The sequence below is a fragment of the Manis pentadactyla genome, chromosome 8, assembly GCF_030020395.1.
Source record: "Manis pentadactyla isolate mManPen7 chromosome 8, mManPen7.hap1, whole genome shotgun sequence".
Taxonomy (NCBI): domain Eukaryota; kingdom Metazoa; phylum Chordata; class Mammalia; order Pholidota; family Manidae; genus Manis; species Manis pentadactyla.
The window spans coordinates 19,792,159-19,811,248 of record NC_080026.1 but is presented as its reverse complement, the minus strand read 5'-3'; the positions used below and the strand labels follow the sequence as shown (position 1 = coordinate 19,811,248).

General features: G+C 33.2%; 1 protein-coding gene across 7 annotated transcripts in view; it reads left to right on the top strand.

Moving 5' to 3' along the window:
* Nucleotides 1–19,090, top strand: part of RIF1 (replication timing regulatory factor 1) — a 57,245-nt gene that overhangs the window by 28,004 nt on the left and 10,151 nt on the right. For 3 of the 7 annotated variants that reach the window (XM_036928344.2, XM_036928347.2, XM_036928343.2), the window contains exons 15-27: nt 906–1,006; nt 2,248–2,334; nt 2,929–2,999; nt 3,221–3,401; nt 4,639–4,746; nt 5,093–5,242; nt 10,193–10,292; nt 13,304–13,568; nt 14,597–14,639; nt 15,185–15,387; nt 15,954–16,053; nt 17,878–18,000; nt 18,852–19,003. In XM_036928344.2, coding sequence (XP_036784239.2) covers nt 906–1,006; nt 2,248–2,334; nt 2,929–2,999; nt 3,221–3,401; nt 4,639–4,746; nt 5,093–5,242; nt 10,193–10,292; nt 13,304–13,568; nt 14,597–14,639; nt 15,185–15,387; nt 15,954–16,053; nt 17,878–18,000; nt 18,852–19,003 — 1,684 coding nt within the window. The remainder of the gene's footprint in view (nt 1–905; nt 1,007–2,247; nt 2,335–2,928; nt 3,000–3,220; nt 3,402–4,638; nt 4,747–5,092; nt 5,243–10,192; nt 10,293–13,303; nt 13,569–14,596; nt 14,640–15,184; nt 15,388–15,953; nt 16,054–17,877; nt 18,001–18,851; nt 19,004–19,090) is intronic. The other 4 variants (XM_036928350.2, XM_036928345.2, XM_036928346.2 and 1 more) reach the window with 3 other exon arrangements.

Sequence of the window (19,090 nt, the reverse complement as noted above, 5' to 3'; positions counted from 1 at the left end):
TGGTACTGATGCCTGGGGGAAGGAAAGAGATGTTTCCTGCTTCCCCGCTGCTTTGCCTGTCTCCACTGCCAGAATCAGTGGACTTTGCCTCACAGGTTTAAGCGTCTACGCCTTGTATTTATAGCTGCTGTATGCAGGGCTTCCCTCTGGCTCACCTGATGCCAGGGCAGGGCCTACCTGTTTGTGTACTGTTGCTGGCCTGCTGGGAGGCAGGCACAGCAGGCTGCCTGTTACCTCATAGCTGCATAGCCAGCCAGGAGTCTGAGGTGCCTGAAGGTCCTGCAAGTTCCCATCCTGGTGGGTAGTATGCCCACACAGTTTTGTCCACCTGTCCTTTCTCCTGAGCAGCAAGTTTTGTGCAATCCTTGCCCCTTTAGCAATGCTCTTGCTGTTAGGAAGTCTCTCAGACTGCGCATCTTTTTTTTTTTGTCCCAGAGCAGCTGGATGTAGATTCCTGTTTTCCACAAATGTCTGGAATCTGTCTCTCCAGGTGTTCTGCTTGTCTTAGGTTTTCTAACCCACTAATCTCCAGAGCATCATACAATGTAGGTTCCTGCTCCCAGAGTAGATCTCCAGCACTGGTGTTGAGCAGTCCTAGGCCTCCGCCTCCTCATCCTCGGTTTCTCTTCCTCCTGCTGGTGAGCTGGGTTTCGGGAAGGTCTTGGGTCCTGCCGGATCACTGCTCTGTTCCCGCCAGATTTTGGCTTTGGTACATTACCTTGTTCTATTTGGTCTGTTCTCTTCTCCAGGTGTGTGCAGTCTGTTGCAGCCCTCTTTCCTGTTGCTCTTTCAGGATTAGTTGTATGAACTATATTTTCATAATATATGTGGTTTTGGGAGGAGGCCTCTGTCTCACCTTGCATACTGCCATCTTTAATCCTCTCCCTCCTTTTGCTTTTTGATAGGTAATAAAAAAGAGAGACCAGGTTCTGAAGTTTTGACTCTCTTACTAAAATCTTTGGGAAGTATAGTGAAGTCAGATGTATTTCCTGTATCGAAAACACTGGTAAGTGTGTGGTACCTATATGCGAGAATTTAAAGATCACATTCTAAAATTGAATTCTATGTTGGAGATAATTCCACAGATTTATAGCAAGTATTTATCAGCAGTTTAGTCGTACAATAAATCATTCCATGGACTTTAGAGTCACTTGAAACCTTAATAAAGTAAATTACTATAATGGCAACTACAAAAATCTGCTAATGTGATTTGAAGAGAGTAAGTGATACAAGTGAAATGGGATAAAGGACATGAAACTTAACAGAAGTAACTCAGATGAACACTAATTTTATGAGTAGATTGCTGAACTCCACTCTTTGTTTATACATTAAAAAATATCTGGTAACATTTTGAAACTTTTGTGTTTTAAGTAAATTCTTTTTAACGAAGACTGACTTTGGTATTAGAGACATTTTGTAATGTTTTATAGCAGAGAAAGAAAAAGCAAAATGGATATATTTTTTATAATTGTCTCCCAAAAGAAGCTACCGATGAAACATACTGTACCCTTACTTAAATTTTTTCTAAATCTTAGAGAGTACCTTGACAGTGATACCTACTATGGCAGTAGAGCATAGTGGTTCATATCAAGGGCTCTGGAACAGACTAAGTTGAATCTCAGCTAAAGTATTAGCTTAGTTAATTTGGGTAATTTACTCTCTTGTTTTTTTGTAAAGAGGAAATATAGTAGTACTTCATAATTAAATGAGTTGATACAGTCAGAGTATTATGGGCTAGGAACAAAATAAATGAATGAGTTAACATGCTATTTTTATTATCATTAGTGTCTGCTTCAAATGAGAATATGTGAAAGCATATTTTCACCAATATAAGCTTTTTTGTCATATTGTTACATCACTTAAGTTACATAGCTCAGGTTAATACCAGTGTAGTGATAGTTTTAGATGGCAGTTCGGTAGGTTCTATCACATTTAAGAGGCGTGTTTTATACCTAGCTTCTAGAATGTCTAGAAAAGTGAAACTCCAAACTGATAGCATTGGTTATCCATGGAGATGAAGAATTTTGTCAACTTTTATATTCTGTATTTGAAGTTTTTAAATTAATGTAAGTATATTCACATTAATGTAAAAATATTACTGTATTTGAACTTTTTAAACTGATGAGAATGTTTTTAATGAACAATTTAAATAAATTGTCAAATTTAACATAATTAACATTACTGGATTTGTATTAGTAAGTACTATTTCTGTGGCTAATTTACAGATAAACCTTTTATTTTTCTTAGGTCATCATGGAAATTACAGTTAAAGGACTTCCTCAGAAAGTATTAGGTTCACCAGCATATCAGGTTGCTAATATGGATATTCTTAATGCAAGTATCTTAAATGTAATGATATGATAAAATAGCAAAAAAAGGAGTTTCATGGTATTCCTTTTTTTAAAATAGCAAAACTTAGATTATAAAATTCTGAGAGAATTGGATTTGGATATGCTTATTATTTTAAAATGGAAACTGATAAAGTAATAGATTAATATAAATAATTAAATGTCTTGCTACTAATAGAACCATTTTCGTGCATTAAACAGAGTTCCACAGCAAAGTATTAATTTGCGTATAAATAATAAAAGTGCTGGTTACTAGTACAGGTTTTGGAAGCTTAGTAACATTGCCTAATTATGGTGAAATGTACTTAATATCTGTAGGATGTAGGTATTGTTGGGTCCAACAAGTTTTGTTCTTTTTTTATCCAGAATTTCTTTGCTCATGTAGATGGAACAGCTATGATTAAAACATAAGGAGCTTGCTTTTTGTGTGTAATTTCTGGCAATACTTTTGTTGTAATTTTTGTCATATATCCTAAGTAGTGTCAAAAGTTAAATTTCTCAAGCATAAAAGGACATTTCACATGATTGTAGAAAATAAGTGTAACAAGAAGATTGATTGCAATCTCCCATCTTTCTTCAGGGGACTCCTGCTTTGTTCTTAATTCAGTTAATTTTCAACAGTCTTGTCGACTGTGGTGTAGAAGATGAGAGGTAATTAAGACTGAAGTTACTCTTTATGTTTATCTTGCAAGGGTTTCCTGTGATTAATGAGATTCGTTTGAGTTATATACATTATGAATTTTTAAATTAAAAAATTAAGACTTGGAACTTGGGAATTTTTGTCTTTGTCAGTTTATTTGATAACTTTATAGTATAATTAATGTATTTTGGCAAAATGCACGTTAATGCATGGCTCAAAATTTTTTCTTCAGGTTTTTTGTCAATCTGGAAACACTTGTAGGCTGTGTTCTTTCTGGTCCAACTTCACCACTAGCTTTCAGTGATTCTGTTCTTAACGTTATTAATCAAAATGCAAAGCAGTTGGAAAACAAGGAGCATCTGTGGAGAATGTGGAGTATTATAGTGACTCCATTAACTGAATTGATTAATCAGGTATGATAAAGTCTACTACATATCTCTCCCAAAGTTTAAGGAGTTTTCTTCCTTTTTTTCTTGTTAGAGCACATGGGGAAAGAAATAGAAGTTAGAATTTGAATAAGAGATACTACATATTTTTTCCTGTGATTGGTTGTTTTTCTGATTTTCAGTTGATTCCATGGTATTTCTGCCTCATTGTGCAAGAAAGTGTAACAGTGAGAAATAATGAGGTTCATTTTCTCTAGAAGGCTCATGTTCAATATTTAAAAATCGTCATATTCATATCTTGATTTTTTTCAGTATTTGTACCATGGGATATAATAATGAACATCTTGACTACACTGTATATTCTTGGGATTCCCATGGTCAAGCCATGTTGTTGATGACTTCAAAGCCATATAGTAGTCCCTAAATCATTAATCTGTTGAGAGTTGACTAAGCCCTTACATTTAAATACTTAAAAAGTGGCAATATTGGCAGGATATGGTGCTCAACTTCTGTCACTTAATGGTTCACCAGCAGTATTAGTCTTTAAATGGAAGTATTCCCTGGGATATACTCTGCTGTAATTCAAATACTAAGTTTCCAAAAAATTAAGTGATAGTACAATAACAATTATTTTGGCTACTCAGTTCAGCACACCATTAAACATATTCTTCTGAGAGAAAAAAGTTAACAGTGAAAAGTTTACACTCCTAAATAGTTCCCCACTGGAGGATTGCTGTTGTCCTTTTTTGTAAGTCCTTGTTTGAATGCTCCCTTTTACATATAGTATATTTTGTAGTTAACCTCTGAGATTCGTTTTTAGGACTTACAGCTTTGGAAGCCAGAAATCTAAAATAGTGTATTGGCAGGGTTGGTTGAAGCTGTGAGGGAAAATGTGTTCATGCCTGTCCTAGCTTACATTGGCCGTAGGCAATTCTTGATGTTCTTGGCTTATATATGCATCAGTCTTAATCGCAGCATCCCTCTTGAATGACATTCTTACCTGTCTTCTCTAGATCTCCCTTGTAAGGATACCAGTTACTGATTAGGGTCCCTCAATCCAGATGATTGCATTTTAACCTGATTACATCTGCAAATGACCCTATTTCCAAATAAGGTTAATTTCACAGGGGGTCAGGTGTTCACCATCTCTTGAACTCTCCAATATTGGGGGACAGAATGCTACTCACTACACAAAGTAAGATGTTACTACTTACGACTAGGATTAAATGGTAATTTTCTAACTTCATTATTTTTTTTGTTTCAGACCAATGAAGTGAACCAAGGTGATGCCTTAGAACATAATTTTAGTGCCATATGTGGTGCATTGACTTTACCAATAAACCATATTTTTCCAGTACAGAAATTTCCAGTGGTAAAGTATTTTCATATCTTTTGCTTGAGGGATTTGCATTTTTCTGAAAATACTATTTCACCCTTTGTAATGAATTTTTGTAGTAATTTTTCCTAAAATTTCTTTATACCTTAACAATCAACTTAAGGGAAAGGAAAATGGTGAAGGAAGAGATGTTTCTCTTGACGTTTGATAATGGCTGGTAATGCAGCAGCATTAGAATTCTCAATTAGCACTCTGTGCAGGGTAAAAACTTAGTATGTGTCCTAGTCTGTGACACCTTCCTTAAACATTAGTGTTTAGGATGTATTCTTTTAGGTATTGTATATGTAAATACACATTTGTAAAATTTCTTTTTTGTTGCTAGGCCACCATGAGGGCCCTACATAAAACTTGGTCCAAATTGTATAGAGCATTTGCTCGCTGTGCTGCTCTTGTGGCAACCGCAGAAGAGAATCTATGCTGTGAGGAACTTGCTTCCAAGATAATATCCAGTTTGGAAGATGAAAACTTTTCAGTGAGTTTATCCTGACACTGACTTCTATTATATTTAGAAGATTCTTCTCGAGTAAATGGAGATAACATTTGTGAACTATCATTTATTAATGTTTTTAGTTTATTAAGTGGACTAAATTATTAATAACGTATAAAACAAGTAACAGTGTTGTGAAACACTTTTGTCTTTGGCCTCTAAGGTCCAAGTTTCAGGAGTATTAACAGTGATGCACTTTTACTACTCTTATGTACCTGTGTATGGCTGTGCTGTTCTAGATTACAATCCAAGGACCTTGCTCTCCTGAAGCTTATATTCTCATATAAGGTCTTTAAAGGCATTCCTCTGGAAGTTTATGGACTTAAAACTTAGATCCCTTTTCACTCCTTTACCTTACTTAGTTAAAAAGCACAATTAGTGTCAACAGTTCGGTATATATCATTTTAGAGTAGACCTATTTGTATTTATGCATGTAATTTACATATTTTTGCTTATTGTATATGAATATAGTATTCTTGCCATTTGAATTGTTTTATTACTCTGAAACATGTTTTTTTGGTCTGAAATGATTTTTAGCTCTTGTTAATAATTATTGGTGAAAAGAGATCTGTCAAGAGCTAGAAATTCATCTTTAGTTTTCTAATGCAATTATAGTATCTTTTAAAATATTGGCACAGTTCTGATTGTAGTATTTTGATAGTCTATCAGAATAGCTTTAAAATTGTAAATCAGATCTTGTCACTCTTAAAACACTTAGTAGCTTTCTGTTGCTTGGAATAAAAATATGAACTGCTTGCAGCTGGCCATAACACTTGATCTTCCTTCTCCAAGGGTTCTTACTTAATTAGGTTGGTTAATATCTATCATAGCAACTTGTCGTTTTCTTTGGTACTTACCTCAGAATTGTTTGTGTACTTCCATTATGTCACTTCACCCACACTCCATGAAGTTAGGGACATTTTAACTGATGGGAATCCCTGGCACTTATCTGGCACATAAATCATAAGTTTCTTGAATGTTATTATTACTTAAGGAGAAGGTTGACCCTCAGTTTTTACCTTTTAAGTATTGTCTTGGTTAGGCTTAGATCTTTTGTTCTTATCTGGAAGAGAATCTGTCAAGTTTAAAAACCCTGTTGAGATTTTGCTGAGCATTGGCTGGCTACACTGAATTCATAGATAAATTTGAAAAAAAATATGTATCATTATAAAATGTTGAAACTTTCCATCCAAGAATATTTGTGTTCATGTATTTAGTTTTTCTAAAGTTAACCTATTAACCTGCTTGATTTTGGGTAGTTTTAAAGCTGTTTTCAGCTATTGTAAAAGCCTCTGGCATATACCTATACTCTGCTGCTGTTGGAGTGAATAGAATTGTTGACATGACGATGTTCATTTCTTTATATTGAACCAATCTCCTGTTCCTTGGAAACCCTTCTTGGTCACAGTGAAATTTCTTTTAAAATGTTGCAGATGAGTGTTTTAAGGTTTTACATATATATTCATTAATGGGATTGCAGTTCCTCATTAACTAGTAGTTTTTGTGTTGTTGAGATACTAAGCTCTTGAATGACACAAATAGTTGTAAATTTTACTGTATTCTTTAATGATCTAAAGAGTTTAAGAAAAATGCCGTATCTAGTTACATTATCTATTTTAAGTCGTTGGGAAAAAGCATTTAGTTTTGTGCCTTTTGAAAGAATGTTACAAATGCATTAAAAAGACTGAGAAGATGGACTTTTGATTTTTAAACTTTGTCTTATTTAAATATATTGAATGTCTTTGTTTCCATTTTTGTGTTTCTAGCTTAAATCTGAAGGTTTTGCTTTCATCTTTTATAATATATAACTAAGACTTTTTATTACTGGTATCAGTAACCATAGGATATTGATTTTGATGTCCTTTTAGAACAGGGTTATTAGAAGCGTGCTTTTTCATGTAAGGGAATAATTTATGATTGTGTGTGTGCCAATTTTGTCAGTAATTTCTAGTTTTGTTTTGTGAACAGAGAATTGTTTGTCTATGACTTGTAATTTTGGAATCTATCTTGTACATTATAACTCCTTGCAGTAGTTTTATAATTGTCCATTTCTCAGACTTGATAAAGTGTCTTCCTGAGTGTGAATTTGATGATTTTGAACATGTTATGTATTACATGTTTTAATGCTATATTGTTAAACCTGAAGGTTCATGGCCAGTACATATTCATGGTAATGAGTTCCTCTTTACTGCCTTTTCCTTCAGTTTTACCAACCTGAAATTAATACACTGATACCTTTTTGAGAATTTGTGCCATCTTTTAAAAGAAAAAAACTTAATTGAGCAATACAAAGAAAATTGCTTGAAACAGTGCAGTTTGACAAATTACACTGAAACACTTGTGTAGCCACCACCAAGGTCAGTTAATGTAGAGCATTGTCCACACCTTTGACACTTCCCTCTGCATTTTGAATCAAAATGTCCTCCACTTTCTAAAGAGTGAATTACTATCCTTCTTTAAAAAAATAATTTTTCTTTACTATACATACACACATAAACTGTATACATTTGTTTACTTTCCTCCCTCTTTAAAATTTTACGTGACTGAAGTCATGCTTGTCTGTCTTTTGGGCTCCGTATTACATTTGGGAGGTTTGTACATGTATTTGGCTGAGTTCGTACACTTCACTGTTTCATTATTCCATTGTATGGATTTAGGATTTTCTTTGTATTTATCTACTTTAACCTTTCTGTGTCTTAACATAGCATATAAGTAAATATGGGAATCTGTTTTAGTAAGCATTTAATCTCATACATAGTAAAAAAGGGTATATGTTACTATAATTTAGATCTTTTTTTCTCTTCACACAACATTTTAATCAAGCTTTAAGCTTTAGAAAACTGTATTATATATATTATTTCTTTCAGCCTCTACTCTTAACCTATATTTATGTCAGATTTGAAGAATTAATCTCTCTAATACCTACCCCAACAAAGAAATTGATATAACATCAGTATCCCACAAAGTTTTATGCTTGCCACCTTTCAGGTATTGTTGAAAAATCTGAACTTCAGTTATAACAGTTACTATATATATGAATATACAGGGTCTCACAAAACTTGGAAAATAAATGTATTTTCAAAAAGGGATAACTTGTTGCTCAACGTCGTTTCTTATACTCCCTTTTTTTCCCATCCTTGTTTTGCTTCACCATATTTTATACCTTAGGGAAAAAAAGGCCAATTTTCAGCACACTTGATACGTATATGACTCATACCTCATCCAATACACAGTCCATTGATTAGTTAAGATTTTAAGGTTGCAGAAAAGTTATATTGCAGGGTTTTGAAATTATTGTTCATTTGTTTCAGCCTTTACTGACAGTAGTTTATCCTAATGCTTTTTTTTTCTTTTCCTTACTAGTTAACCTCCTTTTTGTTCTGTAAAGTTTTAGGATTTTTCTCTTGTCTTTGGAATTTTAGAAATCTCAGCAGGATGTGTCATGGGGGGCATCTTTTAAAATTATTCTTCTAAGTACTTAAAAGACCTTTTCAGTCTACAGAGCTGTTCCTTCCTCTCAGGAAAATTGCTTTGCTCCTCAGCCCTTCTGTTTTTGAGTCCTGTTTCAGATAGTTTTTAGATCTTTTGGGTTTCTCTTCTGTGTCCCTTTTCTTTATCTACATCTGTTTGCATTTTGTATTGGTACTGTGTTCTGGGAGCTTGATATTTCTGTGTCTCTTCTTTTGCAGTGTAAATCCTGAGGTGTTTTATAATGGTCTTGTTTACCTTTAGTATTTTAAAAAATCAATGATTTCCTCTTATGTCTGGATATTAATTTTTTGGGGTTTCCTTTCTAGCTCTGGATTAGTTCTGTTGGTCTGTAGCATACCTTCATGGTACTGTTTCTCCTCATGGTTGTGTATCTTTGTCAGTAAAGGTTAATGTACTGAGCAATGCAGGCAGCTGGAATGGTGTTTCTTAACCCAGGAGAGAAAACCCTGTTTTCCTGGGTTTGTTAGCAAATTGTAGTTAGAGGAATCCTTTACCTTGTAACTGAGCAACAAGGAAGCACAGGAACCATGGGTTCCTGTATGGATGTATGAATGTGTAAATGTGTGGATTGTCAATGTGGACTGACCTCCCACTCCCACATGGGGCACTGCCTTTCTTCTTCTGGCCCTTAACGCACATGGGGAACACTGTCTTTGGAGGCAGATAGGTAAGTTACTGCAGTGAAGTGGACAGGTGGGAGGTAATAGAGAATAAAAGAGAAGAAAGTGCAGCTGTTGATAGATCTTTAATTCCAGTACTCTTTCAATTAACCATTTGATTTAAATAACCATCAGATATTTTCTCAGAATTTTCACTCTTTTTCTGTTACTCAGAGGCTGTCTTAGAAAAAACTCACTATTTTAGGGGTGTTAATTTTGACTCATGATGTTGGGATTTCCTTTGTTCTGTATTTAGTCTCCCTTGGTCCCCACCTTTAAAAAAATTCCCAGAAAATTTCTGATGCTTCTTTAGGTTTATTTTTTATTTTAGTTGGATTGGTGAAAGAGAATGATTATTTAGTTGGATTGGTGAAAGAGAATACAGGGTATGAGGGAGCTTAGCAACTTTTTCATTTTTTTGTTTTGCTGGGTTTCAGTGAACACATGTAATTTTCAAGAGGAATTTATCACGAATATAATTAATGAACCTAATCTTCCATTCTGTTCATTGGTTCATAAGCTGAGTTGTACCAACATGTTAAAAACTGAATTATTTTCCCTAAATGTTGAGAAACGAAGTATCATGCTTGGTACATAACAGCTAACTGAGAAATACTCATAACCATGTACTTAATGTACCTAATATGGTATATTAAGCTAAGACGTATGTTATGTTTTATATATGGGAGTAAAAGTCATATTTTTGGTTGATGCTTACTGTTTTTGAAAACTATGCCAGTAGTTGAAGGTTTCTGATTAAAAATACTTAACTCTTCTTCCCTAGAATTTGTTGTTCTTGGATAGAATCGTTCATACTGTTATTATAATGGTCGATTGCATTGACTTCTCACCGTATAATATTAAATATCAGCCCAAAGTTAAATGTAAGTATTTTCTTTACCTTTATTTGTTCACCCAGCATTTCATAAACCCGACTGCCTGAACTATTGTCAAGGCTCATCCTAATGGCTTTTCCTACTTCATTTTACCTACTTCTGGTGTATAAACGTGTCCTCTGTGAGCTAGGGGCTCTCTTACATGTATGATTTTTCTCTCCCTTTTTCTCACTAGCATACACACACATATGCCTGTGCACACATCTTTTTTATAATGCACAAAGATAAGTATCCTATTTAAAAATTGCTTAATAATAAAAGTTATTTTACTTCATTTGTTACAAGAAATTATCCAGACAAGAAGCTTTGATTTTTGTTAGTGTTGTTACTTGGTAACCTGATTTGAAAATCATTGAGTTGACATCAAATTGAATAGAAAATCATGGCAGCAATTAACAGGTGATGATTGTATACGAAATATTAAATGATTCGAAAAATGTAGTGGATTTTTTTTTTAACCATTTTAGTTAAAATTGGACAATTGAAATTGTAACAAGTCTGATTTTAAAAGTACATGCCATGGTTAATTCTAGATTAATATTGTAATAAATACTGAACTACTCTAATTTTAGTTGGCTGATTGATTACTTGCAATTAAATATTTCCACCAATAGTTATATGTTCATGCTATATAGGAAATAATCTTCCAGTAATGAAAATGTTGATATTTAAAGATACTACTTTTCCTGTTTAAAAATTAGAAACCTACCTAGTTTCCCTTTAATAAGCTATCATTGGTGAATTAATGTAGATTTCTAGAATATACACTGTTTTTAGTTTTGGTGTTGGTTTTTTTGTTATTTGAGTTTTTACTATATAGTAATATAGAGAGTTAAGTACCTAAGGTGTGTTATTACAGTTCAGAGCATTCTGGCCTCAGTGTCACACAATAGGTTGTAGATGTGCTGGAATATTTTTTTCTCAGTTTCCTTCTTGGGCTGAGCATACCTAAATTTGATTGCCTCGGTGTGTCAGAAAAATAAAACTGTCTCTAAATATCATAAGTATAAAAAGGTTGTATAACAAATGATAACAGAATTTTGTAAACTACTGAAGTTCTTCTATCGGCCAAGCTGATGAGCCTCATGTTGACTTAATTGTACCTACTTTGTTCTGTTAAGTTTAAAATTAACTGAATATCCAGTCTCTCCATGATCTGTAAACTATAACCCCACAATTTCAAGTGTCTTTTTCACATCTTGGAAGAGGTATTCTTGCAGTTTAAATTTATGGAAGCTAGGGGAAATTTCTAACATGTGTTAGCAGAAGTTGAGGAGGAGAGGAAATTAGAAGTAGTTGTAAGAAAATAGTTGTTATTCATGGATAGGCATCAATTTGGCTTGGGAGTGTTTTTGATAAGTTATTTTGTGATGATTTCAAATTGAGAGAAGTGTTGTTGCAGGAACTACACCTCAGTCTTTATTCAGATACCTCAGTTAATGATAGCATTTGTCTTAATTTCAGACACACCCTCCCTTCATTTATACATTTCATTTATTCTTTTTTTCCTGAACCAGTTTAAAGTATGTTATAGATAAATCTTCAGCCTGGTCAGTTCCTGAGTCTTATGTTTCATGACCTCCAAAGGTAAAGGGAATAGGCAAAGTTAATTTTTGAGAGTCCCATATATTGTATTCATTTCTTTACATGGATACTACAGAAGTAATGCTGTGTTTTGTTCAGTGCATTATGTCACACAGTGTTCATTTGTCCTAGTCCTAGGGATGTTCAGTTAACATTTACTGTTTGATTAAGATGGTATCTGCCAGGTTTTCTGTTGTAAAGTAAATTAGTAAGCACTTAACAAAATAATGTTTTGTGGCAGTAGTTTTAGGTTATGTAAATATCCTCTTCCTTCTCAAACTTTCACCCATGAGTTTATCATCTATTGATTCTTTGTACTTAAAACACTAGGATGATTTCCACAGTGAGAGTTCACATTGTTCCATTTGATTACATTAAATGCCATCCTTGTTTTGATTATTTGATAAATCATTCTACAATTATTTATTGAACACTACTAGGCATCTGTCACTTCCAAATGTTAAGTGACGTCCTTATGTAAGATACAGGTTCCTTAATCCCCTATTTAATTTTTATCACTATGAATTTCTATTACTCAGTAGGTTTAAATTCACTACAATTAGTATTTAATGCTCTTGTTGGCTTCTATGACTTCATATGCTTCATTGCTTTGAGAACTTTGGCCTAAGATACTCATGCTCATCCTGTATTTTCCCTGCCACAGCCTGAAACCAGCCATATCGCTAAGGAATGTGGACAATGTTTTTAGCGGAGAATAGCATTTAGAAACCAAGATCTGTTCATTGGTACCAAGGTGTCAACTACTTCTGTATCCTCTGAGTGGACAGAGGTAGAAAATAGATAGGTGTCCCCTGACTCATGGACTGTCTTCTCAGCCTTAACATCCTGGCCAATATTTTCTGTGTAGCCTTTTCCAATTTATATTCATGTCTGGGAAACTGGTAATAGGGAGGAGGGTTGACTTCCTTTTAGTAGCAACACTTGTTTTCATTTCACCACATATTTTTAATAAGCACTGAGTTAGATTTTGAAATCTGAGATCTTAAAAGAATGAATTCTTTGAGAAACAAGTAATTTTGGAATAGGTGTGGTTTTTTTGACAAGACAAATGTGAATATTTCTATAGCTGGGTATCTGGAGAGAGATGGAATCTAAGAAGGGTAAAAGGAAAGTTGGCCAGTGCTTTTAAGATACATCACGATTTGGCTAGAGAAAAGAGATCATTTTCTGGGATTCTTATTCTAGGTATGCCACTTTATCTGATTCTGTTTTTAAGGTAATGTTGTAGTGATATTTATCTGTTAGTGGTATATTATTTTACAATTTGTGGGTATCACTCAACAGATAAACACCTGTATTAGATATATCATTTAAATGTGAGATATAAATTGTAAAGATGGACAGTGACAAATTTCAAAGTACTTGAGTTTTTAATATATTGTGTTTTATCTTAGCACCACAGAGACCTTCAGATTGGTCCAAAAAGAAGAAGGAGCCGCTAGGGAAATTGGCTTCTTTATTTAAACTTATTATGAGAGTGATCAATTCTTTCCACACACTGAGCTACAAGGAAATACATTCTGATACTCTCCTTCCGATGGGCAACTCAATCATCAGCATTCTTTCCAATGTGCTTGGATGTATTTCTTTGCCTTCTATGATCCGAAAAATATTTGCAGATTTAACAAGACCCCTGGCATTATTTTATGAAAATTCAAAGTAAGAATTTTGGGCTTAAAATATTGAATTAAGTATATGTAATTTAAGTAGCAAACTTGCTTTCCTATCAGCTTCATTGTTATAGATGGTAATCTTTATATTTAATGGAGAGGGTAATATGTATTAAACTATGCTTTTGTTAAAAAAAAGGTGGTTGAAATAATACATATAGATGAGGTAGAAATTGGAAATCCTTTTCTATTGAATGCCAATCGAACCTTCTCAGTTTAGTATATACCTTATCTGGATTTGTTAAAACAAACAAGCGCACTTTTTAAATGTAAGATGTGTATGAAAACATAGTTGGCGTGCTACTTTGCAGTTAATCTAATTATATGGTATGCACCTTGTGCTGTACACCTAAGAATCTTATCTTTAATGTCTGCAAAGGGTTTCCTCTTGGTGTACATGTTCTAGTTTTTTTCCTTGTCAACTAACGGTACTGCAATTGAACATAATTTGTACATACACTGTCCACATTTGCCACTGTTTTCTCAAAGTCCTAGAAGTGAGATTGTTAGTAATGGATATGAAAATATAAAATTCCTGAATTACCTCCCAAAGGTTTGTTTTAATTTACCTTTACATTTGAATCAAAACAAGCAGTGCTTAATAAAAAAACCTTGAAAAATCCCAAGCATTATACTTGAAAAGCATTTTGAAAGAATTTATTAGTGTTCTGATGACATATGTGACTTAATCATAATAAAGTCAATGTTTTATACTTTCATAAAAACTAATTTTATTGAATTATATAAATATGAATCCAATTTTATATTCAGAGAAAGCTTTAGAATAAATTACAAATAGAACCCCTTAGTCATTAACTCTCTGCAAATCTTTTTTAGTCCTTAAGCTTCATCAAAAATAATTCCTGCTTTTTTAAAAAAAGGTACAGAAGTAAGTAACTAGCATTAATATTTTGGAATACCTTTTTACATCACTACATGTCTCATTTTTATGGCTGCATTATATGTTTTTAGGTGTAACTTTCTGAAATATAAGTGATACTGTGTTTTTCTTCCCAGGCTTGATGAAGTTCCTAAAGTGTATAGTTGTATGAACAACAAGGTAAAAAGAAACAACTGTCCATAAAACAAACTTTCATGATGAAAAAATGTTAGGGTTCAGATAATTGTCTTCCTTAAATATAATTGTTTCTAAAAGGGTTATTATTATACTTAGGTTTTAATGGCTGTTTAATAACAACATGGACACAAAGGATACTTATTAAAGAAGAATTTAATAATGTTGCTTTAAATTCATGTAACTCATCAATTCCTATCTCATCCCTTTATAAATGAGGGTAACTGCCTCCAGTGTTTTGTGGGTAAAGCTTATGTAGGAAACTGTTAACCTCTATTATAATTTATGTGAAAACATAATTTTTTCTGTTAGTGGAAAATGAGCTTGCAATCAAGTTGTAGTTACCAATAATTAAACTAATTCACCTGGAAAGTATTGGATGGGAGCTTTTTAAAAATCGTTTGAAGTTTAAGAATTGAAATAGTAAATTGTTCCATGTATTTAATTAGTATGCTTTGTGCTTTTGTTTTTCCCTTTTTTAAAGTAACATTTCCAAATGTTAAGCCTAATAAAATTTTCCTTTTTCCTAGTTAGAAAAGCTACTAGGAGAAATTATTGCTTGTCTACACTTCAGCTACACTGGAACTTATGACAGTGAACTTCTGGAACAGATCTCACCATTATTATGCATAATATTTTCGCACAAGAATAAACAGATTCGGAAACAGAGCAGTCAGTTCTGGAATGCCACATTTGCTAAAGTGACGATGTTGATTTATCCTGAAGAGTTAAAGTACGCTACCAACAAAATTATTTTACACGGTTACTGTGTTGCGATCATGTAAATTGATACTTTGGTTTTAACATAAATTTTTCTTCTAAGAAATCACTGCAGAACATTCCTTAGTTGAAGTATTGTTTGGAGTACATGGTAGTTATTAAATATCATTTGACTTTTTCCTTTGGGCCTTAGAATAATCTCAGTTTTAGGAACGTAAAAATCAATTAAAAATTATATACTTCATAAAAGAAATGTAAAGGGCAGAAAATTGGTGGTTATTAAATCTAGGTGATGGGCACTTAATGCAATAGTCTAATAGTCTGTCATTGAAAATTTCCATGATAAAAATTGGGGAAATTTGAAGTTTCTCAGTAACAAAAGTTGGAAACTGAAGAGTTTAACACAAAGTTCAGATATTGTCTGTAAGTTCTAGTTTGTGTATGTAGAGTAAGAAACAGTCTTTAGGCTGACTATATTTTGTTATCTTAAAATTATAATTGAAGTGTTCCTATTTAACATATCAGTATTCATCCATACTACTTGATTCAAGGTATATATTTTTATGTGCTTTTTAAAAGACCAGTACTAAGAAAAGCCAAACAAAAATTTCTTCTTCTGTTGCCTGGTTTGGAAAATGTTGAGATTGTAGAGGAGTCCAGCGGACCATACTCGGATGCCGTAAGTTTGTTTCTTTTGCTTATGAATGTTCGAGCAGTTTCATTTATTGGGTTTTGATTTTTAAAGCACAAAATAATTTTTAAAAGGATAACTTAAATAGAGTATTTTGACATAATGATAACTTAAAGTATTTTGACATAATGAGCGAGTAAAACCTATGGAAGGGTTCCATTATAAAGGATTTTTCCATATAGTCAGCTGCCTTAAGGTACTTAAAAAAAGAAGCATAATTGACATAAAATCCTGGTAGTTTCAAGTGTATTTCATAGTGATTTGATATTTTTATACATTATGGAATGATCTCCACTTTAAGCCTAGTTCCCACCTGTCACCTGTTACTGAATTATTATTAACTATGTTCATGGTGCTGTACGTTACATCCTGTGATTAATGTATTTTATGTCTGGAAGTTTGTACTTTTAATCCCCTTAGCCTATGTTACCCGTCCCCTAACTCCTCCCTACTCTGGTAACTAACGGTTTATTGCCTGTTTCTGAGTCTATTTCTGTATTGTTTGTTTTTTAGATTCCACATATTAAGTGAAATCATAACGATACTTGTCTTTCTCTGACTTAACTTCACTTAGCATTGTGCCCATCTGTGTTACTATAAATGGCGGATTTTCTTTATAAATGCTGAATATTTTCTTTATCCATTCATCTGTTGATAGACATTTAGGTGGTTTCCATATATCAGAGTGCAGATACCTCTTTAAGATTTTGATTTCTTCCCTCATTTGATAGATTGTCTTTGTTTTATCAGTGTTTGCCTTCACTGTGCAAAATATTTCAAGTTTGATATAGTCCCATTTACTTATTCTAGTTTTTATTGGCCTTTGGCTTGAAATACTTTCATTATTTAAGGACAGTGAATCTCAGTGTAGATCCTCATGTAAAAATATGTGATTCTTGTTCATTAATGATCATTTTTGACCTAAGGCACCTCATATGTATTGTTCTGCAAAGGTTGTAGTTACTAAAATGCATGGTTATATGTTGCTTGAGATAAACTAGGAATAATAGTTACTAATCCTTGTCTAAGTGAAAGCTACCCTTCATTTCCTCATTTCTTTCCGTAGAATCTCTCATTCCTTCTGTCAGAAAAACACCCTATAACGATTGCTTTGTTATCCCATAATCCATTTGAATGGGCCAGAGTTACTTTAGCTAATAATACTTGATGACTGTCTGAGGACTGAGGAGTAAAGTCCTGGGCACTGTATACCCATGAGGGAACTTCCTTAGGCAAGGTTTTTCTACAACAGAAAATGGAATCTAGCTGTTTTTTGTTAGAACTTGTAAGAGAAAAAGTGTAACAGCTAGCTAAGTACTTTAATTTCTGATTTTTGGCTAAAATTAACATCATAAAATTGTCTATACTTGTTGAGACTCCAGTGTAATTTGGCCTGGAAAAGCCATATATTCTGTTGGGAGTAAAGTGACAGTATTTTCAGTCATTCATGATTTATTGTTCGGTGTTTAAAGTTTATGTCTGATTTTTCTTTTGGAACTGTTTCCATTAGTAGGAGGTATATTTGAGTCCAGTAATTTGATTCACTTTCAGTATTTATGTGGTCTATACTATTTTTAGAATTCATAAAATTAAATGGTACAAAACAGCTACTGTGTGAGTTGGACACACCAAACCTATTTGTTGTTTTCGAATTAGACAATGCCTTTTATTTTCTTTGACATGCTTTTAATGGCTTGAATAATCAAAAGAAATTTGAAATGTGAATATTCATTGTACTGGAATTCTCAAACTGAAGAAGAGAAATAAAATATAACAGTTGCACTTAATGAAATTCTTTTATTTTTAACAAAGCAGACAGAAAATTCACAATTAAATATGAAGATTAGTGGGATGGAAAGAAAATCAAGTGGGAAGAGAGACTCTTTGTTGGCACAAGCAAAGCATGCAAAAGAAAGTATGAAACCACCAGCCAAAGTATGTTTCCCAAAGATTTAATAGAATTTTTAAAATTTAAGTATATGGTAGCTTGAGAACACAACTTCTGATTGGAAGAAAAAGCTGTTAACAGGCTTAATAAAAGATGGTATTATAGGGGAATAATAGAGTTTGTCTAGAAAGACTGTTAGGATAGGATGGAAATCTGGAAGCTCTGGGAGATGATTCCTTCTTAGTAAAGTTAATCTGATAATATGCAGCATCCACTAAGTAGAATTACTCCAAGCAGCAGCCTCCTTGAGATGGAATGAAACTAGGTATGAATAACTATAACATAGCATTAAGAGAATATTGTAGAATTTCTGTTACTGAAAAGAAAGAGAATGCCTAGGTAAGACATGTATTTTAACCTCAAATCTAAAACTAAATACTTTTTTTTAAAGAGTAACTCTGACATAGTCTTGTAGTAACTATAAAATAGAATGAAAACAATCACTGAAAATCATAAAAGTAACAGTTTAGTACCAGTGTCATTGGTATGTAGGGCATATTATTTTGGCAACTTTTACTCGAGAGCTGCCGATAAACTCCCCTGCTAAACGATTTTGTTTCTGTCGGCCTGAATAACTATATGCCCATGTTTTGTTGGTAAGCACTCACTTGCCTAACACATTAAAAAGGTGTCTTAATTCTTCTGAGTATTTTTTAGAAGCAGAATGGAAGTGGTTGGACATTGTATTGTACTAAGTATTAACCAGGAATATCATTGAGTTTGAACTTCAGACTTCCTAGTCATTAGTTGAAAAACATTATCAGCATTCCAAGAGAGATTGAAGTATTGGAAAATAATTTGGTAACTCAAATGTACATTTACTTTTTAAAAATTTCAGCTGAAACTAGAATCTTCATCTTCCAAAACAAAAAGTGAAATGCTTTTGGAAGAAGAAAAGTCTACTGACTTCGTGTGTATACCCCCAGAAGGAAAAGAAGCAAAGGAAAGAATACTAACTGAACATCAGAAAGAAGTACTCAAAACAAAGAGGTTTGTAGTCCTTTATCTTGAACTGGGTATTTTGTATTCACACACACAGCTCAGACAGCAAACTGTAACTTATGTCTAGAACTAAGT